The following is a 17,260-nucleotide window of genomic DNA, read 5'->3' as shown; positions in this document are numbered from 1 at the left end:
CCCTTGTTAAGATCAATGGCGTCATAAACTTTACCCAGTACCAGGATATTTTAGCCTAGGTGCCTCTGCTAGGAGGCTGAAACTTGGCCGCAAGTGGATTTTCCAGCAAGATAATAACCTCAAGCACACATCAAAATCAGCAAAGAAATGGTTAATTGACCGCAAAATCAACATTTTTCAATGTCCATCTCAGTCTCCGGACTTGACCAGCATTGAAAACCTGTGGTTTGAATTGAAGAGGGTAGTCCATGAGCATATACAAAGGATATCAAGGACCTGGAAAGATTCTGTATGGAGGAATGGTCTAAGATCGTTCCTAATATGTTCTCCAATCTCATAAAACATTTTAGAAAACAACTCCGTGCCATTATCCTCGCTAGGTGAGGTATTGAAATGTTGTATTACTTGTTAAACAAGATCTCTTTCTCTGAGGAATTGTATTAGTATAAAATAATATACATTTCACAAAAATATACATACAATATAGCTGTTTTTGTATTCTTTATTTTATACTCTCTTTTTTGCTCATCTTTATCAAGGGTGCCAGTCATTTTGGACCTGACTGTACATAGAATCGTTTATTTTCTGAGTGAAGGGAGCAATATTGCAGATACATTTGATTGTTTCTCCTGTTTACAATCAATCAATCAATCAAATGTATTTATGAAGCCCTTCTTACATCAGCTGATGTCACAAAGTGCTGTACAGAAACCCAGCCTAAAACCCCAAACAGCAAGCAATGCAGGTGTAGAAGCACAGTGACTAGGAAAAACTCCCTAGAAAGGCCAGAACCTAGGAAGAAACATAGAGAGAAACCAGGCTATGAGGGGTGGCCAGTCCTCTTCTGGCTGTGCCGGGTGGACATTATAACAGAACATGGCCAAGATGTTCAAATGTTCATAGATGACCAGCATGGTCAAATAATAATAATCACAGTGGTTGTCGATGGTGCAACAGGTCAGCACCTCAGGAGTAAATGTCAGTTGGCTTTTCATAGCCAATCATTCAGAGTATCTCTACCGCTCATGCTGTCTCTAGAGAGTTGAAAACAGCAGGTCTGGGACAGGTAGCACGTCCGGTGAACAGGTCAGGGTTCCATAGCCGAAGGCAGAACAGTTGAAACTGGAGCAGCAGCACGGCCAGGTGGACTGGGGACAGCAATGAGTCATCAGGCCAGGTAGTCCTGAGGCATGGTCCTAGGGCTCAGGTCCTACGAGAGAGAAAAAGAAAGAAAGGAAGAGAGGAAGAAAGAGAGAAAAAGAGAGAAAGTGAGAGAGAATTAGAGAGAGCATACTTAAATTCAGACAGGACACCGGATAAGAAAAGAGAAATACTCCATATATAACAGACTGACCCTAGCCCCCCGACACATAAACGACTGCAGCATAAATACTGGAGGCTGAGACAGGAGGGGTCGGGAGACACTGTGGCCCTGTCCGACGATACCCCCGGACAGGGCCAAACAGGCAGGATATAACCCCACCCACTTTGCCAAGCACAGTCCCCACACCACTAGAGAGATATCTTTAACCACCAACTTACCATCCTGAGACAAGGCTGAGTATAGCCCACAAAGATCTCCGCCACGGCACAACCCACAATAATGTTACATACTTTGTTGTATGAAGCTAATGTGATGTGACTCACTGATGTCATTATTCTAGGTTCCATAGTAGTACTTTGAGTCCAGAAAATTCTCAACACCCATGCTACTGACAGGAAACTACACTTTGTGAGTAACTTATGACCTTTTAGGATAGACAAAACACTGATATTGACTGATACTGATCAATGTCTAAGACACATTTATAATATGGAGCTAGGCAATCTTGTTGGCTATGAAGCTTAATATGCATGTTCTGGGACATTAGTTCTGCACTACATATTTTTCTAGTCACACTTTGATTTGACCTATTTAGTGAGCTGAACTTCCTCTCACCTCTGTGTTAATTTTGTTCCACATTTCATTTTCATTTTAAGCCCCGAAATACCTGTTCGGATTGGTTTGCCTCAAATGGAAAAAGCTGGCGAGTTGGCAGGTGTGTTAAAAAACTTTTCACCTCCCACCCTTTGCTGTTTGAAATACCTTGATGGCAAAACCAAAGTGAAATATGTTTAATTACTCTAAAGCTATCTGAAATCCGCTCTGAAATAAAAGAGAGACAGGGTTTTGTGGGTGGGAGATCTTCAGGCAGTAAGCTGCTGTTAAGGGCTCATCTTCCCCAGCATAAAAAGAGAGACGGTACCAAGGAGCCTCAGCATGGTGCCAACAGGTACATGGCTGAAGAAGAGCTTCAAGACGAAGAATGGCCTAATCCACACATAATTAAAAGCAAAGACAGAGGGGGATTTGATTAAAGAGAATTAAATCAAACAACTGAAAGAGCTTGACTTTAAAGCTGGAATTCTTAATGGTGAAACAGCCTCGTCCGTTTGCAATATTTTTGCTAGCGCTGTCTTTAAAAAATAATAATAATAATAAAATGGTCCAATTAATTAATTTGCTAATATTCAATCCGTATCGCAGAAATTCAGTGTTAGAGTGATTTAAATTTAAAGGCAATGTTCCCTTGTTAACGGAGACTGAATTCCCTGTAAACACTGCAGATTTCATTTCAATAGGAAATTACCTGAAAATTTCTCGCTTCGAAGATACAGATTTAAATGTGCCTTTGGTGTGTATAATCTGTTCATCTTTTCAGTGATGCTCAATAATAGTAACATTAAACAACATGTTTGCATACTTTCAGGACGAGGATGGGTGTTTGTCATAATACATTTAAACACTTCGTCACTGACATCTTCATTTTATAACAACCTGAAAGACAATGGGCTCTATTCAATCAGATCCACTTCAGTCAAAATCATAGCAGTTGTTTTGGTGGTGTCAGAGGTGGAACTGTATTAGAGTTGTCAAATCCACAAGTGGCTCCTGACATTATACCTAAAGCAGACATTGCCATTGGTTGAATGGAGTCGCATTAATAGAAATTCCACAGCCTAGTATCTACACCTCAATTAAGATGCTAGAAATCATCATTTCATTTTTCAATTTGAAGCCTCCCCCTTTCTCCTCCAAACATAATGATGGTCATTATGGCCAAAAAGTTATATTTTTGTTTCATCAGACCAGAGGACATTTCTCCAAAAAGTACCCTCTTTGTCCCCATGTGCAGTTGCAAACCAGTCTGGCATTTTTATGGCAGTTTTGGAGCAGTGGCTTCTTCCTTGCTGAGCAGCCTTTCAGGTTATGTCGATATAGGACTCGTTTTACTGTGGATATAGATACTTTTGTACCTGTTTCCTCCAGCATATTCACAAGGTCCTTTGCTGTTGTTCTGGGATTGATTTGCACCTTTTGCACCAAAGTACGTTCATCTCTAGGAGACAGAACGCATCTCCTTTCTGAGCGGTATGACGGCTGTGTCGTCCCATGGTGTTTATACTTGCGTACTATTGTTTGTACAGATGAACGTGCTACCTTCAGGCATTTGGAAATTGCTCCCAAGGATGAACCTGACTTGTGGTCTACAATTTTTTTTCTGAGGTCTTGGCTGACTTCTTTTGATTTTCCCATGATGTCAAGCAAAGAGGTACTGAGTTTGAAGGTAGGCCTTGAAATGCATGTATGTAAACTTCTGACCCACTGGAATAGGGATATAGTGAATTATAAGTGAAAAGTGTCTGTAAACAATTGTTGGAAAAATTACTTGTGTCATGCACAAAGTAGATGTCCTAACCAAATTGCCAAAACTATAGTTTAACAAGAAATGTGTGGAGTGGTTGAAAAACAAGTTTTAATGACTCCAACCTAAGTGTATGTAAACCTCCGACTTCAACTGTATATACACAGTATATATAGACACACAGTATATAAACGAGAATCTGACCATCACCCCTGGAGAGACAAAACCGCAACTCGTCAGTGAAGAGCACTTTTTGCCAGTCCTGTCTGGTCCAGCGACGGTGGGTTTGTGCCCACAGGCGACATTGTTGCCAGTGATGTCTGGTGAGGACCTGCCTTACAACAGGCCTATAAGCCCTCAGTCCAGCCTCTCTCAGCCTATTGCAGACAGTCTGAGCACTGATGGAGGGATTGTGTGTTCCTGGTGTAACTCGGGCAGTTTTTGTTGCCATCCTGTACCTGTCCCGCAGGTGTGATATTCGGTTGTTCCGATCCTGTGCAGGTGGTTACACGTGGTCTGCCACTGCGAGGACGATCAGCTGTCCATCCTGTCTCCCTATAGCGCTGTCAGGCGTCTCACAGTACGGACATTGCAATTTATTGCCCTGGCCACATCTGCAGTCCTCATGCCTCCTTGCAGCATGCCTAAGGCACGTTCACGCAGATGAGCAGGGACCCTGGGCATCTTTCTTTTGGTGTTTTTCAGTCAGTAGAAAGGCCTATTTAGTGTCCTAAGTTTTCATAACTGTGACCTTAATTGCCTACCGTCTGTAAGATGTTAGTGTCTTAACGACCGTTCCACAGGTGCATGTTCATTAATTGTTTATGGTTCATTGAACAAGCATGGGAAACAGTGTTTAAGCCCTTTACAATGAAGATCTGTGAAGTTATTAGGATTTTACGAATTATCTTACAAAGACAGGGTCCTGAAAAAGGGACGTTTCTTTTTTTGCTGAGTTTATATACAGTAGATACATACATACACACACAGTCAACCGGTCACAAGTTTTTGAAGACCTATTAATTCAAGGGGTTTTCATTATTTGTACTATTTTATACATTGTAGAATAATAATGAAGACAATAAAACTATGAAATAACACATATGGAATCATGAGGTAACACAAAAGTTTTAAACAAATCAAAATACATTTAATATTGGAGATTCTTCAAATAGCCACCCTTTGCCTTGATGACAGCTGTGCACACTCTTTGTTAAACACTTTTTTGGATACTACATAATTTCATGTGTTATTTAATAGTTTTGATGTCCTCATTGTTATTCTGCAACGTAGAAAATTGTAAATGAAAAACCCTTGAATGAGTAGGTGTGTCGATACTTTTGACTGGTATTGTACGTATGTATGCATACACACACATACACACTGAACAAAAATATAAACATAACATGCAAGATTTTCAAAGATTTTACTGAGTTACAGCTCAAATAAGGAAATCAGTCAATTTAAATAAATAAATGCCCTAATCTATGGATTTCACGACTGGGAATAAGATAACAAAACGACAATGGGCCCTCAAGATCTCATATTTCTGTGCCATCGATAAAATGCAATCTTGTTCGTAGCATATGCCTGCCCATAACCACACCACCACCCTGGGGCACTCTGTTCACATTAGCAAACTGCTCACCCACATGACACCATCACGTGGTCTGCGGTTGTGAAGCAGGTTGGACGTTCTGCCAAATTCTCTAATATGACTTATGGTAGATAAATGAACGTTCAATTCTCTGGCACTAGCTCTGGTGGACATTCCTGCAGTAAGCATGCCAGTTACATGCTCTCTCAAAACTTTAGACATCTGTGACAACTGGATATTTTAGAGTGGTATTGTATTGTCCCCAGCACAAGGTGCACCTGTGTAATGATCATGCAGTTTAATCAGCTTCTTGATATGCCACACCTGTTAAGTGGAAGGATTATCTTGGCAAAGGAGAAATGCTCACGAGCAGGGATGTAAAGCTTTTTGTGCATATGGAACATCTCTGGGATCTTTTATTTCCATAAAACTAACACTTTATATGTGTTTATATATACACAATCTGTGTGCCCAAACAATTACAGTATTTAAAACAAACTAAAGACAGGCATTATGTTTTACTCTGTAAACTGATAACTGTACTTTGAAGGAGACCGATTAAATATTTGTCTTGAATTAGAACCGTCTTTCCGGTCCTATTTGTGGATTCGGTTAACTCCGGCTATCTTCAATTACTGATAACTTGTTGGATATATATTAACCTAAGATATGCTACTGAAAAAAAATAGTTGGTCTTGAAGTTCACCCTTCTGTTACTGATGGCAGCAACGTGGTTCCTGACTGTTCTTTTGGGTAGTCTGTTGATGGGGATTCGCTCCAGTGAGTCCACCACCTGTGGTTTAGACAGAGAATGGGCCACCTGGACAGAAGACTTGACAGTGCAGTTCTCAAGTGTCTAAAATGTTTTCTCCCTGTGATCTGTCAGGCGTCCAATAGCGCTCTGGAGCTGCTGGCCACAAACACACTGAGCCAACAGGAGGCTGGCAAGCAGGGGCAAGATTTTTCTGGGTAGAAACTGGGTGAGCAGATGTTAATTCATTTGATCTCTTTGTATGCGGATTTGCATCGGCAGAGACAAGAAAATCTGTTTGATGTTCCAGCAAATATACAGATAAATGGGAAGGGTTACAGACAACAGAGCTATTGTAAAACAGTCCCTTTAGGCACAATGCAGCCAGTTCAGCCAACTCAATTGGCTTCTCAGGATGGAGCCAAAGAAAGTCCACCAACGGTTCAAACTGGTTTTGATTTATTAAAACAATGAAAGTTGAGTTAGCACAGACATTTTCTCAACAATATTAGTGCTTGGGCTGCCAAGTGGCGCAGCGGTCTAAGGCACTGCATCTCAGTGCAAGAGGCTTCACTACAGTCCCTGGTTCAATTCCAGGCTGTATCACATCCAGCCGTGATTGGGATTCCCATAGGGTGGCGCACAATTGGCCCAGCGTCATCCGGATTTGGCCGTCATTGTAAATAATTTATTCTTAACTCACTTGCCTAGTTAAAAAAAGGTTCAATCTAACTTTCTTTAAAAATAGACGTATCCTGTAGTATTTTAGTAATTTGACTTCTAAAACAAATCTCAATCCATATCAGATATTTGTCAGGGAAAATATGTTTGAAAAATTAATTCTGAACCTTGTTGGCTTAGCCAGTATAGCATAGGCTTATTGTGGGTATGCATACATACTGTATAAATCTAAATGTTTTTTGTTAATAGCTACTAATGTGAACCTCTAAATTACAAAGTAAAAATATGTTGATACAGATTGTTCATGTTACGTGACAAATTTATAAAGAGCTTTAGCTCCATGCAGCCACTAAATTGTATGTTTAATTAATAGGCTTTGATTAAGACATTAACATATTATGGGTCTCAATACAGTCATATGATTGCTTTGTGTATTACATCACTCAAAGTCACTGTTACTTTCTGAACTTATTACTCTTCCTATTCTTCTTGCCAGCACCAATGGCTGCTTTTTCTGTCATGATCTGTCGGTATTTCTTCTTGTTGTTGCTGTTGAAGTTAAAGGGAAAGTATTAGCGCTTGACAATTCAAGCAGTTCATATCAGGTATTCAATGTCAATTCAATTGTTCTGCATACCCACATTTTCAGGAACACACAAGCTTTGAAATTAAATACCGTACATGACACAGAAACTGAAACTTACTGTCTGAACTCTGCATCAGCAAGCAACTCCTCCACCATGGTTCTCTTCCGGTCTTTCTTCGGGACACGGGAATGGTAGAAGTCCACAGGGTTATCTACTACTGTAGCAACCTGCGACAGAAAAACAAACAAATACAACGTTTGGGGGGAAAGATGGGCTTTTATGGAATTTCTTGTGGAAGAATGGTGTCGCATCCCTCCAATACAGTTCCAGACACTTGTAGAATCTAGCATTTACCTGTATAACATGGACCACTGAGAAAACCGAGCACAGTTGAGGGTTAGATGCTTACTGACCTGGAAGTACTTGGGGAATCCATCTCTATCATTCTTCTTATAAAACCGCTTGGGGTCCATTGCTCCACGCATTTTCAGTGCTTTGAGGTCACCCTTTAATTCCTCTGTCATTTCTGGAGCCCTCATGTTAAACCAGCCGGCTCCAGTGGTCTTGTCCCTCTCCTCCTGAGCATGGCAAGACAAGGAAACATGTCAGTCAGCACAGTCAATGAGTGAACAAACTGATCAAAAATAGCTAAAATGTAGTCAAACTATAACGACTACTTGTCCTTGCATCATGCTGTTTGCTACTTTCTCTTCTAAATTAATAAACAAGGGCATACGGACTTGTACTCACTTTGCGCTTCAGTTTCGCAGCCTGTTTGGACTCCCTGTATGGAGGCACAGCATCTCTCTTCTCAAACTCTGGGCCAATAACACTCTTCTTCATCAACTGCCAACAGAGAAAATAAATCAATGTAGGAGAAAATTTAAAAAAAAAACACAGATCCATTAAAGTCAAAAGGTTTGAAATTGCATGAAATACTTCCTCATTGAATTACCCAGCCTTGCATAACTACACAATTTATTACCAATTATACACCATATATCACCTTCAAAACAAAATCAATTAGTCATTTACCTCATCTTGGCTCTTCTGTTCCTTCAGGGAGTTAGAGACTGTCTTTGATTTGCTGCCATCGAAATTGATGTATAATCCCCCAAGCTCCTTCACTTTCAGGCCCGGGTCAATACGGCTGGACAACTCTTTCCTATAACGGATTGTAACAAATAATTACCCAGGAGGCGCAGCATTGTCCATTCTCCAACTGGTTCAATCTTGATATGTTAATTAATGAAAATGAATGTGAAAATTCTTTATACGTGCTTGGCATTGCAATTCAATAAAATAGCTCCACTGCATTACATAAAAACAAACCCTGCTATACTTTCAGAAGATGGCATAGTGGTGCTGGAGCCACAACTGTCAAATTAAATAGACATTTTTAAAGCACAGATGACAACTGACATTTGCATGACCAAAACAGATACTTACAAATGTGGATTTCTGCTTGTGAAGAGGACTTGTTCATCTTCGTCATCATCATCATCTCCCTCTTCATCAACAAATTCTTCCTCATCTTGCGCTTCTTCAATGGCCTCCGTGTCTCCCTCTTCCTTCTCATCCACGTAGTAACTTTCATCTGACTGAAGGCCAGGCCGGGTGTCTATGACAAACAGGCCATCAGCTGAGGACTGAGCAGCAGCTTGGGGTCTGGATGGGCCCGCCACCTCCTCTATACAGACAGCTTCCTCGTCACCATCAGAATCCTTTCTTTTCCTCTCATCCCCTTCCCCAGAATGCTGACTGATGCCGTCGTCATCCTCTTCATTGTCACTGCTCTCCAGCAGACTGATCACGCCAGATTTCTGTATGATGACACAGTCTCTGGACTCCTCTAGCTTGTCGGCATCAGATACACTGACCTTCAGGCTCAGTCTGGAGGTCACCTTAATGGGCTCTGTGGTGTGAGGGGCTTCATCTTTGTCAGCCGTTTTATTCTCAGTTACTAGTGTGCTGCTGACATCCATAGCCTCCTCACTAGGCACTGCCTTACATTCCTGGTTCTTTACCTCCAATGGAGGATCTGTGTGGGTGTTTACATCCACGGTCTTTTCCTCCTCTTCCTCAGACACGACTATAACAGGGGACATTACATTTTCACACGCTGCTACTTTTACTGTTTGCTTAAGAGAGACTTGTGAATCGGCTGGCGTCATCGTCTCCTGTTCAATTATCACTGGGGCGTCCGCATCGGCTGCATCCTCAGTGGACAGCTCCCTCTGCTGGTCTTCTGCTTCCACTGCAGGCTCACAGACTGCCTCAGCCATCTCTGTATCAGCACTCTCACAGATGGTCACCTTCTCCTGTATGTTTTCCTGAACAGGGACATCCACCATAGAGGTATTATTCTCTGGGTCTTCCCTGGCGGTTGTCTCGGCTGAATCCTGTTGTACACTAGTGACCTCTGGCATCTCTGCATCCTCAGAGACTGTCACACTCCCTGTATGCTCCCGAGCAGGTGCTGCATCTTGGATGGGCGCTGCTGGTTCACCCATCACTACATCCTCAAGGGTTAGAGTCTTATCTTCTTCCCCCACTTCTTCTATCATGGAGCAGTCTGGATCAGCATCGACTGTGTCCTCCAACACTACACTTTCTTCAGCAACCTCAGATGCTCTCACCTTATCTGACTCGCATAGGGCTTTCTCAACTAGTATATCCAGGGCCTTGGCTGTCAGCCGGGTAACTGGTGCTGCCCTGGAACTGCTGTTGGATCCAGTGCGACTACTGCAGGGAGTGCCCCTACCTCTCACTGACCTAGGGCTCCCCAGAGGGGTATACACATCAGTCAGGTCAGACTCAGAGTCTGAAACAGTGGTGCCTGTTTTTTTCAGCCCAGACAGCCTGCGAGTGGACCTCCTGGGAGTCATGCTTGGCCCAGACTCAAAGCTCTCTGAGTCCTGGGGACTCTGGGGGTCACAGGGACATCCTTTACCTCTGCTTCTCCTGCGGGGTAGAGGAGAGTTGGAGCCATCAGTGGTTTCCTCCAAATGCATGGGGATAGCTTCAACAAACCTTCCTTTCCTGCTTCTGGTAACTCTGCGCACTGTGGAGGTCTGATCACCAGAGACACAGGACTCAGGATCAGAAAGCTCTGTGTCCTCAGTGTGACACTTTGAAGAAGCCCGGCTGCTGGACACGGCAGTCCTCCTGGTCACTCTGGTCTGCGAGCCAGGCACCTTGGACTCAGACACCACAGAGCTGCAGGACTCGGCCTCTGAAACATCATTGTCCTTTTTGGCAGAGTCCGTGAGAACAGCCTTCCTCAGACTCCTGGTGGCTCTGCGAGTGTTTGGTCTTCTGGAGACAGACAATGAACAAGAGTCTACCTCAGACACGTCCTCCTCCTTCGTAGAGTCAGGCTGGTCCCCACCTGCAGCTCTCCTTTGGCCCCTGCGAGCTGGCTGTGTGTCGGGGATAGCCTCCATATCTGATATAGCAGAACAGCAGGACTCTGACTCGGACACGTCAGCTTCATGAGTGGAGTCTACCTGGTTAGCAGAGACAGTTTCACGTTTAGACACCCTGGTCTTCCTCTTCCCGGTGGTGCTCTGGGCCTTGGAGCGAACATCTCGCTGGGAGTCACTGGTCACCTCAGACTGGGTTGCAGTCTCCCCTTTATCAGCTGTCCTCCTGGTTCTCCGAGTGGACGCTGGAGTGGCCTGTGGAGAAATATTATTTGTCAATACCGGTACTTCTGAACTTAGAGGTCACAGAGAGACAAATTACTTTATAGCATTTTTTACAAATGCAGTAGTTATTAAATCAAATCAATCTCTGGCATGATGAATCTATTGATAAGCGTTGGGTGTTTCGGGAATGGACAACCATCAAATAGACAGGTATGTTTGACAGCGGAGCAGCGCTCAAACGACTAATGAACTCATCAAGACATTGACCACGTTTACATGCACACAATATATCCTGCGTAAGGTCTTATTCCGGATAAGCTACATGCACCTTTGATATCCCGCTCACAAGTATCCCTGCATCCATAAATAAACAGAATATTCCTCATTTAAGTTCATATGGGTTAAATGGAATAGTAACAAATATGGACACTGACTGTAGACCTATAACCTCTCACATGCCAACGGCTCAGCATGTGAGAACTCCTTCAAGACTGTTGGAAGATCATTCCAGGGGACCACCTCATGAAGTTGGTTGAGAGAATGCCAAGCGTGTGCAAAGCTGTCATCAAGGCAACGGGTGGCTACTTTGAAGAATTTCGAGTACATTTATATTTGTTAAACACTTTTTTGGGTACTACATGATTCCATGCGTGTTATTTCATAGTTTTGATGTCTTCACTATTATTGTACAACGTAGAAAATAGCCACAATAAAGAAAAACACTGGAGTAGGTGTCCAAACCTTTGATTGGTACTGTATGGATTTTTTTAACTGATCAAAATCTATCAATCCAAACTGTGCAGCAGCCATTTGATGAATGGAAAGAGACGTGTGACAAAACACCTAAAAGTTTAATGACATTGGGAAATTGCCATGCCTTCGATACTGGGTAAGGCTACAGGGTAGGGAGTAGGAATGTCCCCAAATAAAACAAACCTTGGGCGACCAAGAGGTCTCTTCTTTCGACTAATCACATTTTTTAACGTTTATTTTTCCATATATAAAAACACCCTGTGTGTTTTAATAAAGTCAACTATATACACTGAGCTTGTCTGATTCTTTAGGCACACTGTTTGTTGAAATGAGACACACAAATGACTCCATAGGGAGCCCGACTCCAGTTGATTTGGGCCGGACTTGCCACGCTGTGTTAAAAAAGACAGCTAGTGCCTGTGTGACTGGCGCACGCTGTCGCTCTTTTATCTCCCTGCTGCAGCAACCATACATAGAACAGTAAGTGTTCATCGCGCTGTTGGTGGGGCTGAAGCTGCAACATAATTAGACATTTCTAGTTTCTTACTTGAAAAGTTGTGTAACCAAAATCCCTCTTTTGTTTAGGAAAAACATTCCTATTCCCTCAACCCTTGCTCTCTTTACGTGACATGTACACATCACATGCACATAACCAATAGAGCCTGACCTATAGCATTTCATAATGACATCAATAAATTGGTTATAACAAACTCCAACACAGCAGCAAAATGGATGCAAAGGACGTGACAAATAAACATGAAAATGGGGTATGTTTACAGGTTGCTCAGGAGGGAAAGGGGAAGTCCAATGTGTGGAAGACATTTGAGAGTTCTTTCAGCTCATCACTTACACCTAAATCAAATAGCTAGCTAACGTTAATCAATGACCACGTTTACATCAAATCACATTTTGTCACGTGCAGAATACAACAGGTGTAGGTAGACCTTACCGTAACCAAAAATTCAGTTAACTTCTCTAGGGTAGGGGGCAGCATTGGGAAGTTTGGATGAAAAGCGTGCCCAAATTAAACTGCCTGCTACTCAGCCATAAAAGCTAGAATATGCATATAATTAGTAGATTTGGATAGAAAACACTGAAGTTTCTAAAACTGTTTGAATGATGTCTGTGAGTATGGCAGGCAAAAACCTGAGAAAAAATCCAACCAGGAAGTGGGAAATCTGAGGTTTGTAGTTTTTCAACTCTTTGCCTATCGAAAACACCGTGTCTATGGGGTCATATTGCACTTCCTAAGGCTTCCACTAGATGTCAACAGTCTTTAGAACCTTGTTTCAGGCTTCTACTGTGAAGTGGGAGCGAATGAGAGGGGATTGAGACAGAGGTCTGCCAGAGAGCCACGAGCTGACCATGCGCGTTCCCGTGATAGTTAGCTTGCGTTCCATTGCATTTCTGAAGACAATGGAATTCTCCGGTTGGAACATTGAAAATTTATGTTAAAAACATCCTAAAGATTGATTCTATACATCGTTTGACATGTTTCTATGGACAGTAACGGAACTTTTTGACTTTGTCTGCACCTAGTGATCGCACCTCATGAATTTTGATTACTGGGCTAAACGCGCGAACAAAAAAAATAGGTATTTGGACATAAATGATGGACATTATCGAACAAAACATACATTTATTGTGGAACTGGGATTCCTGGGAGTGCATTCTGATGAAGATCATCAAAGGTAAGTGAATATTTATAATGCTATTTCTGACTTCTGTTGACTACACAACATGGCGGATATCTGTTTGGGCTCTGAACGCTGTCCTCAGATTATTGCATGGTGTGCCTTTTCCGTAAAGTTTTTTTGAAATCTGACACAGCGGTTGCATTAAGGAGAAGTGGATCTAAAATTACATGCATAACAGTTGTATCTTTTAGCAATGTTTATTATGAGTATTTCTGTAAATTGATGTGGCTCTCTGCAAAATCACCGGATGTTTTGGAACTACTGAACATAACGCGCCAATGTAAACTGAGATTTTTGGATATAAATATGAACTTTACCGAACAAAACATACATGTATTGTGTAACATAAAGTCCTATGAGTCATCTGATGAAGATCAAAGGTTAGTGACTCATTTTATCTCCATTTCTGCTTTTTGTGACTCCTCTCTTTGGCTGGGAAAATGGCTGTGTTTTTCTGTGACTTGGCTCTGACCTAACAATCATTTGGTGTGCTTTCATCGTAAAGCCTTTTTGAAATCGGACACTGTGGCTGGATTTACAACAAGTATGTTTAAAATGGTGTAAAATACTTGTGTTTGAGGAATTTTTATTATGAGATTTCAGTTGTTTTGAATTTGGCGCCCTGCAGTTTCACCGGCTGTTGACAAGATGGGAAGCTACCGTCCCACATAACTCTATTTTCTTAACCTCACTAGGGTAAGAAAATATTTACTAAATACACAAGTTTTTTTTTTTTTTTTTTTTTTTTTTTTTTTTTTTTTTTTAAATATGCATTTCCTTGCGTTTATATATACAGTATATATATATATAAATTTCCTTGCTTTTAGGACCAATAATGCAATTCTTAAGAAAATGGGCGTGGCTTCACAATTTTATATTAGAAGAAAATGGTGGAAAATGTGCAGCCGAAGTCTGACGAGAGAGGATACAAATTCATTGCTTTAACAAATTATGACAAATTTAAGAAAATGTTGAGCAATGTAATAAAGTAATGCCTTTTCAAACAAGTTACGTTACACAGTGTTGGCTAACAATTTGTTAGATACGCTAACCTTAAGAACCGCATAGCATATCATTACAGCAGTTGTGTGTACCAATATGTTAGCTAGCTACATAATGTTACTTGGCTACAAATACATCGAACATGCCAGTATATTAACTATATGCTGTCGAACTAACTACCCAACATGTTTTGACTTGATCATTCAATTCTTTCTTAGCTAAGTGCTATAGTCGTTGTGCGTTCTCAGTGGACATTGTTAATGGAGTCGTACTATGTCTAGTTAGTAATTTTTTTATGCTAGCTAGCAAGAAGTTGAATAGACACAGCATCAACTTCCGGTAGACAGGCAAAGCGCTTGTACGCTCAACTGAAAGGATACCATATGTTTACAGTATAGTAAAATGAACTATTAGTATGTAGTGTGTGTATATACTCATTAAGTATGTGTAGTATACAGTATGTTAGTATGGGTATTTGAACACAGCTCAAGACATGGCCTACATAAATTGTATTATAAGAACAATGGTGCAACTAGGGTTGCGAAATTACTGGAATTTTAAATAAATTCAACTGGGATTTTGGGAAACCCAGGGGATGTGTGCCGGAATCAGGGTGGAATAAACAGGAAATCCGGATTCCTCCAACAACGAGTTATGGAAAACTAGCCTATTAATTGAAAATTACTGGAATTTTGCAACACTATTAAAAATAATATTATTTTGTGACAAATGGGCTTTCACCAGCATTGCTGTCTGCGGTTCTGAAACAACAGCCTAATCTTCGGCGCGCAGTTGAATTGGTGCCTTCCCTGACGCTATCCCTGATGCATGTGAAAAGAATTACAAAAGTTAAGTACGCTTTATGTGGATGCATTTAGCCTAAACAATAAATTAACTGCAACATGTCTGCAATTGCATTCATTCAACTTTAATCTTTGCAGTAATAAAGGCCTTTACACATTTTTTTGTTAGAAGAGACTCTCTGGTACACTTATTTAGTGTCGTTTGTAAGCTTCCACACACAGTATGTTAGTATGGGTATATATATATATATATATATATTTTTTTTTTACTTTCGTGTATTTGGTAAATATTTTCTTAACTGAATTGTTGGTTACGGTAAGGTCTACTACACTTGTTGTATTCCGCACATGTGACAAAATGTGATCTGATGTAAACGTGGTCATTGATTAACGTTAGCTAACGTTAACTATTTGATTCAGGTGTAAGTGATGAGCTGAAAGAAAACTAACTAGTTAACAACAACAAGCTCTCCAGGACTAATTTGTGAGTGTGTAACTTAAGTGTAAATGGCAATATTGTACTCTTGTATACAACGGATTGCCTCCTAAAAGCAATAGTGAAAAAATGTTTTTATGCTAGCAAAACAAATGAGGGACTCAAGCTAGGCTAGCTAGCTTGTTGCCACGTGAATATGAATGGTCAAGTATTACACACTGAAAACGACCTGTATGTACGAAATGCGCTGAACTGTATCTATATCATACAAATATCTACCCATAATCACGCAATTAAAACCTACCGTAACTCCAGAGGATTCATCGGAGTTTGTTTTAGTTGGGGAGCATACGCGTACTCCTCTTCTGGTGGCCACCATCTTGCTTCTTTCTCACTTCTGCCACATGTGTTCCCAACGTCAGCCAGACTTCACCAATCTTCTTCGATTAGGTTTAACGGCGGTTGGCATCCAATAAATGTTGCATTACCGCCACCTACTAGACTGGAGTACAACTCCATTATACTTTGCTTGAAAAATAAAATTAACACATACCACTACTTTCCCCCAACGCTACACATTCCTTTGTCTCATGCCCTTCTGCATAGTCTTACATCTAGGAACCTTCCTCCTACACACTGCTGCCACATGCCCATAAGCTTGACACCTGTAACAAGGTAACATATTTGGCACAAAAGCTCACACAGGAAAACGTATATATCACAACATCAAAACTCAAAAGAACAGGCAATGATTCTCGTTTCACCACTCACACCACCCTGACTGCGTGGCAACAAACAAGCATCATAAACACCAGGAATCTTCCCCTTCAGTTGGTCAACTTTTACATTTAATGCTACCCAAGTAATCACTCCTTTCAATGGCACCCTTTTCTCTAGAGCAAAACAATTCACATTTCTTGCCCCCATTAGTTTAATGCGGATTCACCCTCTGACCAGCAGAAACAAACAATTATCACAAGACCACTTCTGGTTACCCTCACCAATTCCACAGCACCCAGCTGTTTTCACCACAAATGGATCAGCCAACAGGCAAAGGGTCCACTGTTTCCAAAAACTTCACTCCTACTGTCACAGACTCATCTTCATCCTGACCCTTGGTGCAAGCCTCGGGCTCCGAGACCTTCACCACACCTACCACCTCCAATTCTTCGACCTCATTCACTTCCAGTTTGCCTCCTGTCTTCAGCTCACTTTTCTTACACTTTCTACCATTCCTATTTAACAAACCATCTCCCTTTTTTACACAATTTTTCACCAACTCAAGCTCATCCTCTCTCCCTGACCTCCTCTGCCTCTTTTTCCCCTCCATTCCTCCTCCCCTGTATTCCAAGTATATATCTCCTTATAATACTGTACTTCTCCTGACATACATCTTATTCTTGTCTTCTCAAGGGACACCATTTAACCGGCTGTCACAATCTCTGTACAATCAGCACGAACCACTCGGGCTGTAGTGCTCAACAGTGCATCCCACCTATAAAGCAGCTACTTCATCTTGATGTTCTTCTTTATCAAAAGCTACCACAAAGCGTTTCCATTTCAAGCAAGCTCTTCCAACCACCATCTCGCTTCATCGATCGAAACCCGAAGAATCGA

At 41.5% G+C, this 17,260-nt stretch overlaps 1 protein-coding gene across 2 annotated transcripts; it reads right to left on the bottom strand.

Annotated features, from left to right (window-relative positions):
* Positions 1-1,161: 1,161 nt before the first annotated feature.
* On the bottom strand, positions 1,162-16,032 carry LOC120052511 (deoxynucleotidyltransferase terminal-interacting protein 2-like). Of its 2 annotated transcripts, none has more exons than XM_038999463.1 (7): positions 15,948-16,032; positions 8,752-10,982; positions 8,338-8,467; positions 8,053-8,148; positions 7,716-7,880; positions 7,420-7,529; positions 1,162-1,210 (listed from the first exon to the last, which is right to left on the bottom strand). In XM_038999463.1, the coding sequence occupies exons 1-7, from the start codon at positions 16,020-16,022 to the stop codon at positions 1,204-1,206; spliced, it is 2,814 nt and encodes a 937-aa protein (XP_038855391.1). In that variant the 5' UTR covers positions 16,023-16,032; the 3' UTR covers positions 1,162-1,203. The 2 variants fall into 2 exon arrangements, with proteins under 2 accessions (XP_038855391.1, XP_038855390.1); XM_038999462.1 differs by lacking the exon at positions 1,162-1,210 and adding an exon at positions 6,658-7,264.
* Between the last annotated feature and the right edge of the window lie 1,228 nt (positions 16,033-17,260).

Source organism: Salvelinus namaycush, chromosome 8 (assembly GCF_016432855.1).
Source record: "Salvelinus namaycush isolate Seneca chromosome 8, SaNama_1.0, whole genome shotgun sequence".
Classification (NCBI taxonomy): domain Eukaryota; kingdom Metazoa; phylum Chordata; class Actinopteri; order Salmoniformes; family Salmonidae; genus Salvelinus; species Salvelinus namaycush.
The sequence above is the reverse complement of the archived record's forward strand: the minus strand, read 5'-3'. Positions and strand labels throughout refer to the sequence as shown.